The sequence below is a fragment of the Thamnophis sirtalis genome, unplaced genomic scaffold (genome assembly GCF_051295495.1).
Source record: "Thamnophis sirtalis isolate CommonGarterSnake01/CBP01778 unplaced genomic scaffold, rThaSir2_p1.2 scaffold_1, whole genome shotgun sequence".
Lineage (NCBI taxonomy): Eukaryota > Metazoa > Chordata > Lepidosauria > Squamata > Natricidae > Thamnophis > Thamnophis sirtalis.
Genome location: NW_028261381.1, coordinates 42,011,385 through 42,031,745, shown reverse-complemented (window position 1 = coordinate 42,031,745; position 20,361 = coordinate 42,011,385). Strand labels below are relative to the sequence as shown.

Here is a 20,361-nt window from a genome sequence, read left to right as displayed (position 1 = left end):
GCTTAGGTGCAAAACAGACTGTGGCTTAACTTGCTCCCATGCTTTCACTATTTCCAGGTTGCTTCAAATGGACTTTAAATGACTGTTCACATGGAATTGGGACTTGGGGAATGACAGTAGGCTTGGTTGTGAGAAATAAACAGACTTACTCCACTTGTGCTGTTTGTGTGCATGTACGTGTACTGGAATGGGACAGTTTGTGAATGTGAGCACAGGGAGGCTCTGAAAGAGGGCATAGGGTGTGTGCACACAAGTCTACAGTGGCCCAGGAAGAAGGATGCTGGCGGGTCTCTACACATGTGCAAGTACAAGGAGGCCAGCAAAAGAGGGCACGGCATGCATGCCAGTAAGGGGGAGAAAGGGAACCTGGTGCATGTGAGTAAAGAAAGGCTGGAAGGGTGTGGGAAACTTACTTGAGTGGCTTATGATCTTCCCTTCTAGCTAACTCATTGATTTTCCTTTTGGGAAGCTGGCAGGAAAGGCTACAAATGGTGACCATGGCATGTTGTAACCTGTCAAACTGGTTGCCAAACATGCCGGAACTTTGTAGCATCCCCATGATCATGTGATCAAAATTCAGATGGTTGGTAACTGGTTCCTACTTATGACTATAGCTGTATCGCAAGGTCATGTGATCACCTTTTGCACACTTCTGACGAGCAAAATCAATGAGGAAGCCAGATTCACTTAACAACCATGCTACAAACTTATCAACTGCAGTGGTTCACTTAACAATAAAGTCGTAAAATGGAGCAAAACTCACTGAAATGTGTCACTTAACAACTGAGATTTTGGGGTCAATTGTGGTCATAAGTCGAGGACTACCTATATTTGCATTAGAGATCATAGTGTGACTCATTCTACTACTATCCTTCTATACCATTTTAACTCCCTGCCCTGCAAAGCCATCTGCACAGCATACAAGTGGAAAGCTACATGAATAAATCGTTCATTCATAGATATATGAATGAACAGTTGTCCTATTATATTCATTTGTTAGTGCTCCTGATGTTTTCTGCATATAAGAATATTGTGGCGATTTAATTTCAACACGTACTGACCCCTATTTGTTATGGTAGCTATTCTTTTTTTTTTTTTTAAGTATTCTTGTATGTTTCTGTTTTTATTCTCTCTTCCCATGTACCTTGCTCTTTCAATCTAGGAATAGAAGTTTGTAATTATTTAATTAAAACTTGAAAATTTACATCCTAGCTTTGATAGGCAGGAAACTGAATAAATTCCAGAACTGCTGTAATTGTAACACATAAGAGATAATTAAGAAAGTATTACAGCCATCTGTCCCCTCTGAGAATATAACTAATGAACTTCTAACAGCTGCTGCCAAAAAATCAAGAGTACTATCAACCGCCCATTACTAGACAAAGCACAGCTGACAAGTTTGAAGTGACAGATCAGTCTACCCAAGGATTAAAATAACAAGTCCCAGAAGATCTTTAAAAGATCTTGGAAGAGACTTCCATGCATTCTAACAGCATAGAGACCGCTGATGGTATCAGTTTGCAAAACAATGGTCAGGAGATTTAACTTGCTTAAACCAAACTTGTTAGTACTCTGATGAAAGTACAGAGTGAAAAAGCGTTCCTAAAACACCAAACCAGGTCCAACTGGATGTTTCCTTATTGAAGAGGGTTGAAGTGTCATATTTCATTCTGAATTTTTAGCTCACTTCACTAAACTATTAAGTTTATTTTAATTTTTATATCTGAGTTATTAAATGTTCTTTACATACAGAGTGATTGAAAAATTACCTTGAAACACACACCTAACATTATTTGGAAGAACTTGTCAAATTGACTAAATTGGATGTAATACAAATATGGAACTTAAAATAGCCATAAAGTACAGTAACGAGGAACATTAATAAAGAATGTAAATGAATTATATATTTTATGGGAATGGATATTGAGTATGATCTGGAGCAAAAAGATACATACTGGTAACATGAAAAACATTAGAACATGAGTAAGAAGCACAAGTAAAACAACCTAAACACAAAACTAAAAATGACATGGAAGTAGACTTAGATTCTTGTAAGACGATTTTATTAATCTGATAGAAATTTATTTGAGATCTTTTTGAAAAGGCTCCTAAAAATGAGAGTTATGAGAGGGTCATTGCAAATCAGAATAAGAAAATTCTTTCCACGTCACTATGACTTCTGCGGATTATGTATTCAATAATATCAGCTGTACGAATGACATCCAAGTCATTCCTACCTTGAATCAATATTTGTATACATCTCTTAGTTCAGGGGTCTCCAACCCTGAGGCTGCAGACTGGTCATGGTCTGTGGCCTCTTAGAAACTGGGCTGCTTCATCTGCATATGCATGAGGTCCTGGGTGGTATAAATGGTTTGAGCATGTCTGAAATAAAACTGGACTTGTGTAGTATGGAATACTTTCACAAAAATGCTAAAATTAACTGATGATTATCTAATAGTAGGGAATCCTGCATATGATTTTAACCTAAGGAAACCTGCAATGAGACTATTCTCTCTTTCTCTTCTTAAAGAGTGGCATGTAAAAGCTTTGGTTGACCAAAGCTACAAGACAATGAAGGTCAAAAGGCAGAAAATTGTAGATTAATTATGAATAAACGACTAAAATGTATATCAGAAAACATGATTTAGTATCATCCAGGGTAGGTGTGCCCAACCTACACACTATGGGTCCCATGTGGCCCTGGGCAGCTAATAAATGTAAGATTGTAAACATTTCTTTTTATACACACTCAATGAAGCCCAGACAAACCAAAGAGTTGGACACCCATAATCTAGACTTACCGAAAATAAAAATAAAAAGTTGCTGATAAATGGCAATGGGGCTAATTAATGAATTAAGTAAGAGTTCTTCTGGAAAAAAGTACAATGTTCTGAATAAAGAAGATCCATGGAAAAAAGTTATTCTACCAAGTGACATGAATGGATGGAAGGAAATAAGATTAACAAGTATAGAAAAGGTACTTGAAAGAATGAAGGAGAATAGTGCTTATTTGGCAAGTATCTTCTTATAAAAAGATCTATTTCAAGTATGTAGTTTAAGTATAAATCTATCCATGAATGCACATAGTAAAAGATTGCAGGTAAAAGCATGACTGAGTTTATTGCTTAGATAAAAAATAGTGTACAATAAAGGGCAATGAAAGGTTCTGAATGTAGAATATACCATTATAAAAACTGAATTTTGGAAAAACAGATATAAAGTTGACAAGCAAAGATATATGTGAATACATCTAAATACGGAGCCTGAAACCATGACTGGAATTAAGAAAAAAAACAATTGAACAATTTGGGTTACAATTGAACTGAAGGGCTCTTTGAAGGGTATTTTGGAGATTTGCAAGGGAATAAGAGTAGTATGGTTAAAAAAAATGGCTGCAGATGGAAGTGATATAACTAGAAAATCTTAAAAACATGGCTGCATGTTTTGCTTGATGTATATGCAAAGAGTACATCTGTCCATGGTAATTGTAAGAATACTATAACTATGTCCTTACAGAAAGTAAAAGGGAAAAAAACCCCACAAAAGTGAACAGAAAATCCACATGCAGGTTTGTTAAATGTGCCTGAGGAATTTGAGAAACTGAAAGGGTATAAGAAAATACATTGCACAAAATTTGTAAATCCAGTGGCACTGCCTTGAGCTGCAACATGTAGATGTATAATTTGCACTTCAGCATGTCACTGAAAAATGTATGAGGAAAAAAAATAGTAATGTATGTTAATTTAGAGAAAGTATACGATAATGTAAATAAACTTGAATTTTATATTATGGAGTGCAAGGTTAGTTACTATTCATGAAAAACACCAGTAAGTAATACACACAAATAGTAGATGGACTATATAGCAACTGCTTCCATAATGAACAAGGAATTTGATGCACTTTTATTTAATCTCTTTATGGATAAATGGAATGTTTGTGATGGCAGATGTGTCTTGTACACATTGTGATAATAAAAGGTATCCTCCATACACATCACTGCCAATCCTATAACATAATGCCCGCCATACACGTGAACCACTTAAAGTGCCCTTTAATAAAGTATGCACAACAAACTGAATTAACTGGATGGCAATGAGGGCAAAACCAGACAGGAACCAAAGGGCCAGGAAATCTCATGGTTTATATTTACCGAACATATCTCAAAGATAGCATAACTGCCATGTTGCAGTATTAGGAAAAGATAAATTAATAAATAAAGAAGTCAGTCAGATGGGTTTATCAAAACATTGCAAGTTCATGCTGTAATTTTTACACGTTTGTCATTTTCTTTATCTTGTGTTTGTAGCATAGTAGAACAAAAGTATATAAGCTATTTAATATTTTGTATATTTATAATTGTAATTGTAAGCTATCTAGAGTTGCTTTTTGGAGTGAGATGGGCACATATAAATTTAATAAATAAATAAAATAAACTGTAATTCTGCTTTTATTCAGGGCTGATCAGCAAGCTGCCAATGTTTTCCTAGGGGCCCACAGTACACTGTAATGTGTTTGAATGCTTAATAAATTTATGGTATATCTTCAAAATAATGTAATTGATTTAAATGAGCTAACATGTACATTTATACTGTTGTTTCAGCCTCAATAAAGTAAATGTACATATACCAGTTCTAAGATTCTGTACACTGAATGCTTTTAAGCAGCTAATACATTGCATGATGCAATGGGAAATATGATTCTGAAAATTAGTGCAACAAATGCCAAGGTTTCTGTGTCTGACAAGGTAAATGGAGTGATCAATTGCAATTTATATATCACTAGCAAAAATTCTAACAAGTATATTTATGAATATTGGTGAAATGTTTACAAAACATAAGGTTAAGATATGCACAGCTAAATATAATAACATACTTCTGCCCATTTTATTATATTAAACTGAGTTTGGTATGTGAGGAGAAAGTAGAAAAGTTGAATGCAGTTGTATTAAATTATTAAAATATGTCTGCTAAAATAAGAAAAAAGTCAGAATAAATAATTGAGAAATGAATGTGGATTGCATACAAAGGTCTGAGGAAATCATGGTTGGATGGAGTTGATGGGATCCTCCAAGAATAATGTAAAAGAGCAAAGTGGTAGAACAGGGTTTCAAACTCAAGGCCCGTGAGCCGCATCTGGCCCGCAGGGTGCTTAGATCTGGCACTTGGGCCTGCCCTGGAAACAGTGAAGGACCTACCCGTGGTGCCTCTGCCAGCGAAAATGGAGTTCGGGAGGCACACACATGGGTTCCTGGGTTCCATTTTCACTGGCAGGGGATTTCAGGAGACTGTCTTGGCCAAAAACAGAGCTTCAATGAGTGAAGCTGAGCTGGCCATGCCCCCTGGCCATGCCCCAGCCCCCTCAAGATCAAACACAATGCTGATGTGGCCCTCAATGAAATCGAGTTTGACACCCCTATGGTAGAAGCAAGATGTATGGATGTAGTATGTAAAGGTAGAGTGAACATTGTTGATTTAAACTAGATTTATTTTTCTTCTTCTTCTTAAATTACTTTAATTTCTGTCCTTTCTAAGCTACTTCTTACTTTTAGTGTACTTTCAGTTACTTATCTTTTTTAGCATAGCTTCGTCAATGTACTTTTGGCTTGGAGTTAGTTGACCTGTGTGAAGAGTTGACTCTGTGCTGTTTTCTTACTAATACTAATTCTTACTTTAGGGGGAAGTACTGTGGCAAAAGACCAAGGAACCTTTCCAGATAAGGAGAGGACAGGAGATCGTCTACATATACTGCAGAATAGCTGCTCCTCACAAAGAGACTGAAGCAGTAATTTTCAGAAGTGTAATAGTATGTGGGGATGGCCTTGAGGGACAAGAGGAAGAGATACTACCTAGGAAATAATCAGACAAGAAAGGAAGAGTTTCCAGTAGCGTAATGGTCAGAGGAATAAACTTTGGAACAACTCGCTCTGATGGATCAAGCAGTTAAAAGTGGTGGCGGGAGAGTTGTATATTCAGATTTGCAAGACTGATGTCAGCTCTCCCAGGTAAACCAGATAAGAAGTACATCCAGATGACTTAATTCTACTTTACTGTAAGATTATAGTAATAGTATCTTGCAAGTTTGAAGGAACAAATCTCCTGCCTGAGTGACTTTTCTAAGTTTCTTCCTCTGACAGTTAAGGCACTGGAGTTCCATATCTCATCTGAGTGTTTCCTAAGCAGCTCCACAAACTCCTCATCTTATCACATACTATATTCTCACATAACATTACAGTGAGTTTTAGTGGGAGAAGAAGGTGAGATCAGCTACCTTGCTTGCAACTGTGGAAGAGACTTTTAAAATACACTACATTCACAAACTTCACCTTATAATCACATTTGGAAATTGCACATTAGCTATTCTAAAGCTATTAGAGAACTTTGGAATTAAAAGATTGAGAAGTTTTTATTGAGTAAGTTTAACTTTAATTCTGAACAAAATAAAAAGTAATTACAAGCTTATGAATATAAATAATAAACAGCAAAAAGCTAAATAAGATTCTGTTGATTCCATGAAAGGTATAAAAGAATTAAGGGTCCAGATAAATTTCAAATATTGACTTTCATAATATGCTTTTGGAATCAAATATAAAAATATAAAGTTTTTCATGGGAGATAGACTTGTTTTGGTTATCCTTATAATAGCAAGTCATAAGAAAAAAATGATTTTAAAAATTGGACTGTAGAAGGGAACAAAAATTTTTAAAGGAAAAAAAGCATACAAAACCTGATGGGATTTATACGTATTTATATAATGATACAAATGTTGTAACATGAGAAATATTAAATGAAATCTGTGAAGAATGGAACCAGAAGTCAGTATTTACACTGCCCAGTATTGATGTTTGCTTGTAGGGATAGATTATATCTGAAATATGTTAATGAATGTGAATTTCAAATATGAAACAGCAGAATGAGAAATAACAAATGATAGATCTGTGATGATGAACCTATGGCACCCAGAGGTGGCACGCAGAGTCCTCTCTGTAGGCATGTGCGCCATCACCAGCTGCTCTTTTCCGGTGCGGGCATGCGCGCCAGCCAGCTGATCTTAGTATGTGCTAGAGCCCCGGAAACCTGAAGACCAGGCGGTCAGTGTGCATGTTCACCAGCAAGCTGGTCTTCAGGTTTCCGGGGCTCCAGCACGTGTGCACACAGACATTCCGGTTTGGGTACTCGGTGCCAAAAAGGTTCAACATCACTGTGATAGACCAAGGGACAGATTTGGAAAAGGATGCTTTGCTATATTTATAGAAGAAACTTGCTGAAGTTTTAAAATTAAAAGGGAAATAAAAATGACACACCATCCAAGAAAATGACCTAAAAATTATAATAAGATGCTGTATTATATTATATATTATACATAGGGAAACAACTATACTCAATAGTTCTGTGGGACAATTAAATCTTAACAGATTTTCAAAAGGTCACGTCACCAGAACATGTGCATTTATAAAAGAATTTGACTAGAACTTTTTACTGATAGCTGCCATGATTTGTCTTTAGCCTAAGGAATCTTTGATTCTGGATTGACAATCTAGTGTAATGTTAAAATTCTTTTTCAAATACACATATGCTCAGTTTGTGCTTTTTGGTTATCACATTTAGTTAAAAATGAGGATATCCATATAAATTAAAAATATATAAATTTAATATTTTGTAGATTGAAGGTATCCACTTAGATAAATTCTCTCCTTTATACTGTACTATTGGAATGCATGAAAGACATCAGCAGATATTGTAAAATACCAGTTATGAAATTGACAAAATTAATTCTGTATAATTTGCAGCATCTTTGCTCTTTGGGCTAATAACATTTGCAGATGTGTCTGATGACTCTACCTCAATATTAAAAGTCCCCTTCTTTTCTACATTCACATATTAATGGATTGTTTCTACAAAAAGACATGAAGTAATTAACTACACCAGCTCCTTTCCTCCTTTTCCATTCTCTCTAGGCCTTCTTACATTTATCAATTTTCTACTGATGATTTTATAAACCAAACCTCTGGAGAACCAAACTGATTAGTCAATCAGTAGTACAACACTCTGCAGAATTTGAGCCAGCCGTTAATGAAACTAGAAATGAATGATTATCATTTCTTTTACAAATCATTTTTCCCTAAGGAAATAAATATATTTTTTAATCCCCCGTGTACTAATCTGCACACTTTTATACCTATTTTTAGTATTTTTAATTTCTAGTCCTATATTTCAATTTCACTTGCTGCAAACTAGTTCCCAAATACATTATTTTACTATGACTAGAATTCTGAGGCAGAATTCACAACTGTTTAGGGATATGCAATGTAACTTATAGTGTGGGTTATAATACTCAAATTAATCTGCCATATTATCATTATTTTTGTAATTGTTGTTATTAGTCTTGTTCTGGACTGCTATATAGTCCAATTAAGCTTCTAATAGGAGTAAATAAACCACACAATTACACAACACTTTTCTCATAAAGAGTAGCAATTACATGTACTAGCTAAAAGACTGCTTTTGTATGGTGTGCCTTCAAGTGAGTGTTGACTTCAGCGGGCCGTCTTGGCCTATCCCTTCAGGGGTTTTTTTCTGGCAAGAGTTTTGGAAGAGGTTGCCATTGCCTTATTTTGTAAGTGTGAGATAGGCTGACATGAGGTCACTTAGCTGAGCCTCCCAGGTGCTAGTAGTGCCTTAACCACTATACCTGTGATGGCGAACCTATGGCATGCATGTCCGAAGTGGTACACAGAGCCATGTCACCTGGCACACGTGGCATTGTCCATTCCTCTTCTGGGTTTCTGGAGTGCATGCGCACACAGTGATCAGCTGGCCTTTGTGTATGCAGCAATGTCGGAAACCGGCGTGAGTATGTGTGCCAGCCAGCTGATCGGTGCTTGCGCATGCACGCCAGCAAACAGAAGACTTGCTGACTGGAAGTCCATTTTCTGGCTCGCTCATGCCCCCTGGGCAGCGCCTCTTCCTGGTCGCGGGCCAGATGACTGTGTGTGTAGATCCACGAAGTGCTCCCTTTTGGTCACTCAATGCCAAAAATGTTCCCCATCCCTGTACTATTCCAAACATTTAGTATTTAAATAACAGTCCATTCATGGGTCACTGAATAAGTATTTTTTAATTGCAGTATAAAGTATTTCAGAAATTTGAAAAGAAAGAAATTTAAAAATAGAAAAAAAGCTAAATTTCATTCTCATTTTTGATCCCAACTTCTTTATTATACAATACACAAACATTAAAAAATAATAATAAACTTTTATACTGTTCAATATTAAAAGAAAAAGGTCTGGGGCAGAAATTGCCAATTTGTATATCAAATATTTTGAGTAAGTTGGTTTATGGTTGCAGAACAGGGCTCTTTATGAAGTTTACAGCTGGCAACTTTAGAATGTTAAAATACTTAAAAGTAATTGCATTCTGTTTTATAGGGAGGCAACATTTCTCCAAGTGTGACTCCTCTGCTTGAATAGGCACAAGAATGTCAAAACTGGAAAAAGTACTTCCATCTGCTGCAACAAAGGTTGTCCTAAATAACAGGAACTTAGAGGGAATGCTAAGAGAAAAATACAATACACAATACCATTTATGAGTAGAGTTAATGCAATTCCCATTTATCGTTGCATGGTTAACAATATCTATGGTATACCATTGTATCATTCATTCATTCGTTTGTTCATTCATTTCTACAACCTTTTTATCCCAAATGCATGACTCGTGGTGGCTAATAATAAATAAAAACAAGCTAAATAAATAAAAACTTTACAACAAAATAACAACGTATATAGCAGCCAAGATTTTTTTAAAAAAACTATCAGCAGTTAATATTATCAGGTTAATATGAGTTCAATCACGCATCCTGGGCTCACGTGCAATAACACAACCAGGTCTTAAGATTTTATGGAAAGGTTGGGGCAAGTTTTATTTCTGTAGGAATGAAGCTTTCCAAAGGGCAAGTGTCATGACAGAAAATGCGCTCTTCCTGGGTCCTGCCAAATGAGAATCCCTAATAGATGTGACCTAGAACAAATGCATGACTAGAACATGCCTCTTCTTTGAAAGTAGGATGAGTAGATATAGGTGGAGAGGAATGATCTCACAAGTAACCTGGCCCCATACCAAGTTTTGCAAGATAAATATGCACTGTGGAATAATTTTTTTAAAGTATTTTTTTAAAAAGAAAGACTGTAGGAGAATTCTCTCAGCAGTAACCTTTTGTGGAAGATGAAAAAGAACAGATGCACTGATGGAATACGGTGATGGAATGTACAGCTGAAAGAGGAATTAAGGAGAAACATCCTAACAATGAAGGCAATAACACAGTGGAACAGCTTACCTTCAGAAGTTCTGGGTGCTTCATCACTGAAGGTTTTTAAGAAGAGACTGTCAGCCTCTTGTCTAAAATGGTACAGGACCGTGATGGCGAACCTATGGCACGCATGCCCAAAGTGGCACGCGAAGCCATGTCGCCCGGCATGTGTGGCCTTGCCTGTTTGTCTTCCAAGTTTCTGGCACGCATACGTGTATGATGATCAGCTGTCCTTCACACACACGGCAGTGCCGAAAACCAGTGAGTGCATGCTTGCCGGCCAGCTGATTTTCAGGTGGGCATGCGTGCCAGAACCTGGAAATTCGGCCTTTCCAGAGCGCAATCCCTTTGCATGCCCGACAGTGCTGAAAACTGGTGTGTACATGTGCACTGACCAGCTGATTGTCAGACGTGCATGTGTGCTAGAACTTGGAAGTTTGGCTTTTCTGGAGTATGGCCCTAACAAGCATGCATGTGCAACATTTCTGCACTCATGTTGAAAAAGTTCACCATCACTGATGTAAGATCTTCTGTTTGAGCAGGGGTTTGCACTAGAAGATCTCCAAGGTCCCTTCCAGCTGTATTCTGATTTTGAGGAAGGGGAATGTTGGGAGTAACACTGTAGTTTCTCAGAGAAGAGGCAGCACATTCCGAACACAACAAGATAATGCCCAGTCCTGAACTGGATGGAAGAGGGAGGAAAAGATTCATGACAGCCACACTCTGGAATCTCCCTATTAAGTTTAAAAGTTATAGCTCTAGTCTGGCAAGATTCTATCAGGTGTAAGCAAATAAAGAATTAGACTCAATAATCTTACTATGTTGTCTTTGGGCTAAGGCTTCACTGTCAGGCTGTGTAGCCTATTAGTTAACAAAAAAAAGTCCTGCAACCCCCTGCTCAATAGGCAACGTTCTAGCGATAGAAAATTGGCTTCATTCAAGTGATTTCAAGAGGGGGATTTGGAGCACCTCTGTGGTTGTAAGTGGGCTAGCAAGCACCTCAGTTTTGATCACATGACCATATGACGGCACTGCAACGTAAGTAACTTAGAGCACAGTTGGTAAGTCCATTTTTACAGCATCATTGTAATTTCTAATGGTTGCTCATAAGTCAAGGAGTACCAGTAAACAATGATATCACATATTTTACTGCAGAGTGCTGAACCTTTTGCTAAGCATTCCATTTTTATGCATTCCCAATTTCCATCATAGCCTGCTTATCATATTCAGCAACTAACTTTCAACTACATGAAAAATATTACATACTCCAAGCTTATTTATTTTATCGCATGTTTTATCTTAAACCTCTCTAAATGAACAAACATACAGAAAACAGTTTCCCACTTATTCATTCAATGATCTGCTGACCAGCAAAAAATCCAGCTCCACATATCTCCTGCTTGACATAAAGCCACACTACATTTACCAAATATTGTTCACTATAATTTCTTGTACAATTTCAGTCAGCATTAAGCCAAACACCTCTCAAACACATTTAACAAACTAATCCCCCATATATATATATATATATAGCATTTTTATTACTTTTCACCTCATATAAGAGGTCAGTAATGGCATTTTTCCAATTGTCATGCAGAAATGTATTCTATATAGAGAGATTTATTCATTTATTGGCGTAATTTATATGGCTGCCTATCTCACAATAGTGAGTCTGAGTGGGTACACCCCCCCCCAAGGTATAAACAAGCATGTGACATTATTTTCCATAAATTTACATCTATTTTAAAACATTTATCTAGTTACACTGAATCCATCCACATCATTACCATTTTTCAGTATTCCCTAGCATTTTTTATTAATTTTAGCACTAACCTTTGTAGCATTTATTTCAGTTCTACGTTTGACACATTGTTAAAATTACCACACAAATCTCTAAAATTGTCCTTTCATCACTTCATCACTTAAATTTCATCCCAAATCTTTTCATCTTTCTTATTTTTAATTCCATTCAATCTTCTGGAGTCTCTTTAGTATTTGTTTTTCTTTCCTCCCTCTCTTAACTTCTGATCACCCTTGTATCCTGCTGTTAATACTGTAACTCCGTTTTTCACCATAAATAACTTAATCATGCTTTTATATCCATTTATTTAATATCTGTATTAAAGAATTGTTGCTTGAACCTTTTCCCTAAAATAATCACCTATCATCATTTTCTTTCATTCTTGGGTCATCAAACAATCCGATTACTTTTTCTGTAGTCTCTGAATTCATCCCTACGCATCCATTCTTGTTATTTCATAAAGTTTCCCCCTAGATTGCATTCATGCAAAATAATGCAATATCCCTATCTCCTAAAAAAAAAAAACCCACCACTTGTCCCTAATTCTTTATCATCACTCACTGGAGCTCAATATGCAATTATCACCACAGTACAAATTTCTAGTTTCACACAGTACTACAAAAGTCGGACATGCATTTTAGGCTACTACTCATAATCAAACTTACAGTTCCCTACGTACAGTATATAGGTAATCTTCATTCACTTAGTGACCCTTCGAAGTTACAACGGCACTGAAAAAAGTGATTTATGACAATTTTTCACACTTATGATTGACAAATCATCCCCATGGTCATGTGATTTGAATTTGGATGCTTGGCAACTGACTCACATTTATGATGGTGGCAGTGTCCTAGGGTCATGTGATCCCCTTTCACAACCTTCTGACAAGCAAAATCAATGGGGAAACCAGAGTCACTTAAGAACAGTGTTACTAATTTAACAATTGCAGTGATTCGCTTAACAAATGTGGCAAAAAAAGTCGTAAAATGGTGCAAAACTCACTGAACAGGTTTCTCATTTAGCAACATAAGTTTTGGGTTCAATTGCAGTTGTAGGTTGAGGACTACCTGTATTCATCAATTGCAATGAAGACAAGGCCATCTCGTATAGCTCTGTTAGATCCTTCCTTTTTCTTTTCTTAGTTTCATCAAAAACAAACGAAAAAAACTTTCACATCTGATTTTCTTTCTTTCATTTCTTTTCCATATAGTCTTCCTGTCTCTTAAGTTGAAATCATTGATGTGTCATAGGGAGGCAATATGGGCGGTGGTTAAGAGTTGGAACCAAGATTTATATCTCTGAATGTTTAGCTTATTTTATGTGGTTTTATATACTTTCTCACATATAGGACTTCCACATCTTTAACCACTTTGCAGTTTTTCACTTTTTCAGAGACTGTCTAAAGCAGTTTACATGAGGATGCCAGTAATGTTGAAGGAAAAGTGTGCTTTTCTTCCAATTTCCTTGATCTCAATTTCCCATATATTTCTGGAGTTATTTTTTTTTAAAAAAAAGCATTGTAGCCTGTCTGACATCCCCAGACATGACTTGTTGCTCCCAGTCATGACAAGAAGAAAAAGGGGCTTCAATTCCTAACTAACTCGTAATTTACAGATTTTACTATGTGTAGCTTCCAGCTATAGATCAGTAGTTACTGCTAGTGCTGGCAAATATCAGTTCGATAATTTCTCTTCTGAAAGATTTGATTTGGTAGGTAAAGGGAGGATTCATCAAAATCTTCTACCTTAGAGAATTCCTCCAGATAGCTAATGACACCGTAAATTATATTTTCGTGCAAGTTCTGACTTTGTTCTAGTTTGTAGGCAGTTCTCCCACCATCATCTCTGTCAAGGATTCTATGTATGGTGCTATTTTTTTTCCCCTTTTAGTAGCAGGTTTTCTTTTTAATACTGTCAAAAGTAATAAAAGATACACTTTCCATCTCTCTTTTTTAGAGTGTTGACTTTTTTTAAATTGTAAATAATGTATGGTTAACAAACATCTACATATTTGTCATACTGGCATTAATTCAGTAAGGAGGCGAATTTAGGCCTACATATGAAGATGTTAGACAGCACTGTTCTCTTAGCATTGGCACAATGAGATTTGACTAAACCTGAGACCAAAATAATGGGAAGTAGAGCTTCTTTCTATGATTTCTAAGGAAAAATGTTAGAAATCCTCTCTTTTTTTGATAACCTGTTGTCATTGTTGAACTATTTTAGCTCTTTAATATAAGACAAATATCAGATTCCATTAGCACTGTGGAAACATTAATAGTGCAATTCCTATCTAGTGATAACTGGGGAGGATAATTGCAGATTATTACCACATAGAAAAGCTGTGTGTAGCCATGGAACAAGAGATGGCAATAGACTAAGACAAATGAATAGAAATCAAAAACTGAATTTTGGATTGTCATATATACTAATTGTCAAATTCTATTTTAAATACACTTCCTTCTAATACTTCACAATATCTTCAGAATATTAACACCTCTGAAGTGCTTAATAACACAATTAAATATTTTGTCCATATTTAGGTAACATGTTCTTCATATTCTATTTCAAAATGTTCTTGGTTAGTACTAGGCTAATCTCTTATACGTGACACATCTAATTTTCCTTTTATAAAATAGTGTTTCTTGCCTGAATGTATGCATATATTTGGGCATGGATAATAAATATCTGAATATTAAAGCACCCTAAACTACATTTACAACAAGAAAAGTAATGCTTTTTTAAAATCAATCTTGGGCATCACATTTCTCTCTGCTTTTAAATCAAAACTGAAACACAAACAATTTTTAATTACAAAATATCAAATAAAATATAAATGAAAACAGTATCATATTTACCACGTTGTTTACAAAGCCTCCTTTCCCATTATAGAAAAGACTTAAAACAAAGAAAAGTAATACTTATTTCAAAATTATATTTATATCTTATAGATATATCAGCAGTTCCACTCTATGAACTGAATATTTAAGAACATATGTTTCTTTTTCACAGCTTTATGAAATATTTTTTTTAAATGTTAGTGGACCTACTTTACAGTATAATGAACTGCATTCATTGTAACCGTCTTGATATTACTTTTTTATAACAAAATATACTTTGAACAGAAAAATCAAGGAATAGCATATGTTGTTCTTGCCATTTTTTAAAAACAGAAACCTTTATTTAAAGTTCATTTTGTAATATTAATTTTCCTGAAATATGCACTTGCATATATTTTTTATTTGTAAATACAATAAGTAGGAAAATGGGATACTAGGAAAATAATGTGTTTTTTAAAAAAATGATAAACATGCTTGATTCAATTTGAACAGAACTGTGGAATCGGTCATAAAAATCTCCTTTATAAGACATTTTCCTGTAGATAGTGACTTCAATTCTCTTGCTCTTGTGCTCTAGTTATTAATATGGCACTGAATAATTTGTTACAATAGAAAACGTAATGACTATTAATATTAGATTTAAAAAATAGTAGTCACTGACAATAATTCTGGACAAACCTCTTTCTGTCACTATTTAGATGATAACTAGGTGTTTATTGACTGGACATGGTATTGTTTTAGCATATATTGACTACCATGTTAGCAAATGGTGATTTATATGAAAAAATTACTATTTGATGGCTATTCACAGCATAGAGGAAAAATGCAAGATGTACAATTTTATTTTTCCATGCAATTTGTAGGATATGTTTCACTATTTACTTTAAGTACACCCTCAGTATTTTAGACACAACAATAACATAATATGATGTAAATTTCTTTAAAAGTTTCTTCTGTTTCCCTCAAAATTAATTACTACCAGGGCTAATGTTCAATAAAGGATCATAAGTTTGCCACTTAATTGTGGTAAAAAAAATCAGGGTATGTTAAATCAGCAATCAGGACTGCAAACTTAAATAGAATGCACAAAATAAAATGGGATTTTGATTTGTTCTACTGACAATAAAACACTATTGCATTATTCTATTTTAAATTCTGCAGTTGATGAAGATTACTGATAGAAGTCAATCATATTTATAAAATAAATTTCAGTTTACTATTTAAATAGCATTTATTTCATTAAGGTAATGCTGGTTAGCATGCAGAGTCTATTTTCTATGTTTTTATTTGCCAGTTTTCACAATATGTTTGAATACTGACACTATTTGGAAGACATTTAAGCATTGAAAAATCTGGGAAAAAAAACCTAGTGCATTGTTTTAATAGAGTTGCCAAAATCTATGCAATGCTATTTATCAGACAATACAATATTTTCACTATATTCAAAGATATCTAATATATTTACAACAGCTAACTTATGGAAGAGTTGGACAGAACAACATAATCCTACATTCATTTACTTGGGACTAGATGTACAGAGTTTATTAGAACTTAATTCCTAATGCATATATGGGATTGAATGACAACTGATTAAAGTAAAGTGCAGAAGAAAAGGCTGCTCCTTAGTGAGATTCAAATTACCTAAACATAAAAATGAACTAGTTCTAATGAATAGCTTATACATAGTACCACATCTGAAGACAGTTTTCTCTATTTTAAATGTCTTGATTCTTCAATGTACCACTCATATAAGGATGTAAAGCAGTAAAATATTACTGCTTCAATCATATGTGAAATAAAACCAATGCCCACTGGAAATTTTAATCAGACCCTAATGTATCCACTGGATTTTTTGTAGGGAAGTGAAATTTCCCTGCTTCATTCACTATTTCCCATTCATATCCTTAACCACTATGTGATGTTTAGCTGGAAACTATTCTAAGCATTTACCCAGGTTTTATTGGTTTTTTTTTTAAAGGAAACCACTGTGAAAGAAAGTATGTGCCTTATCGCAAGGCTGCAGCTTTGCATTTCATTGCTCTGATAAAACACCAAAGCGAAAGAAAGAAAAAGACCCACAATCTTACAAGACCAGCACAGTCTTAAAAAAGGATTAGAATTTGAAATAAGCTTTTTCAAAAACTAATCAATCAACTCCTACTGTAATATTAGAATCAGCTCTTAAGAAGGCTATTTAATCCCTTCAAGGTTTATTACATATTCCATTATTGACTACAGTAACACAAACTCCCATACACATACCATTTCAGGTTGCATACAGCTGGGATGAAAATAAAACTTTGCATCTTGCTGTGTGCAAGCAGTTAACATTTTCCTGAAAAAGGACATTGATTTTTTAAGCAAAAATAATAATTGCAATACAACTTGTTAATGCTTTTCTTTAGGAAAAAGGGTATATTTCAGTGCTATTTCCTTCTTTTGACACAGTATGCTATATATTTAACATCTGAAGCTTTTTTATTTGTTCTCTAAAATACAATGCAACAACCACCTTCAGGACTCTATACCTTAGTTATAAAGTTTTTTTTTCTTTATTTTAGACTACAGTCTGGTTTACTTGTCCCAACCCTGTAGCTTGACTGGGTTGTAAAAAAAATGGTTTACTTCCACCCAAACCTGCTTCCTAAAAGCACTAAAGCCAATTAAACTCAGTCACATCATTATAAATACATGTTGCACCCATTTACATGAGTAACAATTACAGAAGGACCAATTAACTAAAATCGAACTAGTTCAAGTTTACAGTAAATCTTATATCAAAGAAAACAATACAGTATCTATATCAGGCGTTTCTAGGCTGAACTTTAAAAATTCCAGTTGTCTTTAGCCCTTAACATTGTCTATAATAAAAGTGCTTGTATATACGAACACTTTTCAAAATTGTCCTTCATAATCACCAAATGCCTAGATTTTCTGTACTACATATGACCCCAGAGCCTCCTGTGTAGAAAAGAGATTTTGTCAACTAACTACAGCATCACTCAAGAAATAAACTAACTTTTATCAATCTTGAGCATTGGGCAAAGAAAATCGCAAGTTCCTGCCCGGGAAACCATTGCTTATCGAGATAATTGAAAAAGAAAAAGTTGGTAATCTCCAATCCAAGTTTCTAAATCCTGCCTCCAGTGACAGTAATTCAGTCGTGAATGCTCCTCCATTCTAAACCTTCAAACCCAAACTCGGACCATATTCAGAGGTTAGCCAACACAGGTGCTTTCCCGGGGTGCCCAATGAAAAACGCGGAAGGCTTGCTTCCTTCAAAAGCCAGCTCTTCCCTCGAAAGAAAGGCTGCCAAGGCTGCCCCTGCTTTCGCCTCACACACAGCCTCAGGAAAGACACCGCCCGGTTTCCGAACCTATAAAGGCCCGCTGTTTTCAGAGACCCCCCCCCCCGGCACAAATCCGGCTCAGGAATGAGCGGTTCTCCCGTGGCCGTCGAAGAAAGTTTTCAGCCCCGGATTCGCGCCACCCCGCCGAACCTCCCCCATCGGGCGATCCCGGCTCCCTCGCGGCGAGGTCAGCAAGCGCCGAGCAAACTGCGAGACCCGTTCTCAAGGCAAAGAAAGCCCCCGTCTTAACACTCAACCGGACCGGGTACAAAACTTAACGCGGAACGCCTATAAACTCGCATCGAACGGCAAGGTAAAAGAGGCGACCGCAAAATCCGGAACCCCCGACCCGCAAAATCCGGACGCAGCCGCTTCGCAGCCTCTGCAGCTGCTGCCGAAACGAAGGAGGAAAAGGGGAGGAGGAGGAAGAAAAAGAAGAAGAGCGGAGTCGCCCCCGGGCAAAGTGGACTTACGAGCGGGAGGAAGAAACTCTGCGCCACCACAACCAGAGGGAAAGGCTGCCGCAGGTGCACCATCATCCTGGCTCCGGAGTCTTTTAAGAGAGGCGTCCTTTGCCTTGGCTGTGGCTCATCTCCACTTCGGAAGGCTGGGCGGAGAGCGCAGGGACATTCCACGACGACGCAGCAGCAGCCTCCTTTTTTTTTTTTTTTGCGCCCGCTTCGGGAACCTGCCCGGCACGCGCGCGCGCACGCCCGCCCGCCCGCCAAGCGAGGGAAAGACTATATGGGAGCAGCGGACGAGCGAGAAGCTGGCCGGCCCGGCCAGAAAAGAACACCGTACACCCTCCCAAACGACCGTCTGTCGAGGTCACTCCTCCACCGCAGTCAGGCGGCGCTGGGGTGCGACTTTCTTTCGCACTGGCGTCCTGGAGAGGAGGGGTGGGTGGTGAACTGGCTGTCTGGGGAATGGGAGGGAGGCAGAGCTAGGAAAGACGCGGCGTGCAGGTTGTCTGGATTATAAACGCCAAAGCTTGGGAAGATCCCCGAGGGGAGGCGGGCGAGGGCGGGAGGGAAGGGGAGTCGCGCGCAACGCCGTGGTGAACGCCGGGCGACTCTTCAGTCTCTCCCTCCCTCCCTCTCTCGGAGAGGGAAGAAGGAGGGTAGATGATGGCAGGCTCGTTGGCCCTTGGCGGGAAAATGCGGCGAGGAACCAGAACTGGGTCTGACTGGTCCATCTTCGGCGCATGCTTTGGAAGCGGAGCTTGGACGTGAGGAAGCTTTGCCACCCTGACTGTGCTCCGCAGCCTTCTCTAGGATGGGCGGACTCAAGACTTGAGAAAAGTGGCTCTGGGCACCTTGGAAAAATAATTAAATTCCCTAGCTCAGTTTAAAGCAGAATTGCCTATCCTCAGGCTCTTCTCCCCCTCCCCCTTCTTCTTCCAGTAGACTGTTAAGATGTACACATTCAAAGGAGAGAAATGTGCGGCAGAGTTTTAAGCCTGGACGTTTTGAGTATGGCTCTCAAGATTTGTTTTTGGTAACTCCACATTTTCTTTGTTTCAGCATTATTGCTCAGAGCAAGGATTGCTCCTAGAGTGAAACAATTAGGAGTCAGATGTTTTTGTTCACCCCTATGAGTCATGTGCAAAGAGTCAGGTAGACTGAAGTCTACTACATGGAGATTCTTGCCTTAAGAAGACAATAAGATCCCCTGTAGGCAAGTTACAGTGTTTGTTGGTCCAACATCTTCTTGTCCCAAAGGGACTGCAAGATTGGATGCAGGAAGCAACTACTGCCACTGTTGATGAGTAGTCAAGGCATAGCCAGTCATTGTGGGGTTTTGCAAAATTAAGCATACGTCCTGTTGGTCCTTTTCAATAAAGTATTACTGCTTCCTTGGACAAAGACATACTGGCCATGCATAACCTTTTCTCTTTTGGAATGCAGTACACAACCCATGTTTGTTTTGGAGATATTTCTTTACCTAAATAGGGAAGCAGCATGACCATGAATCTTCCTGTTGGCTTCCCTACTGTGGAAAGCTGGCAGTGAACATCAGAAATTTTCCTTCCTGCTTCCTTCTCTTCCTCCCTCCCTGTATCTTCCT

At 37.2% G+C, this 20,361-nt stretch overlaps 1 protein-coding gene across 1 annotated transcript in view; it reads right to left on the bottom strand.

Moving 5' to 3' along the window:
* NXPH2 (neurexophilin 2) overlaps positions 1 to 19,267 on the bottom strand; it is a 47,294-nt gene extending 28,027 nt beyond the window's left edge. The window contains exon 1 of the mRNA XM_014052663.2: positions 18,768 to 19,267. Coding sequence (XP_013908138.1) covers positions 18,768 to 18,833 — 66 coding nt within the window. The 5' untranslated portion in view covers positions 18,834 to 19,267. The remainder of the gene's footprint in view (positions 1 to 18,767) is intronic.
* Positions 19,268 to 20,361: the final 1,094 nt, after the last annotated feature.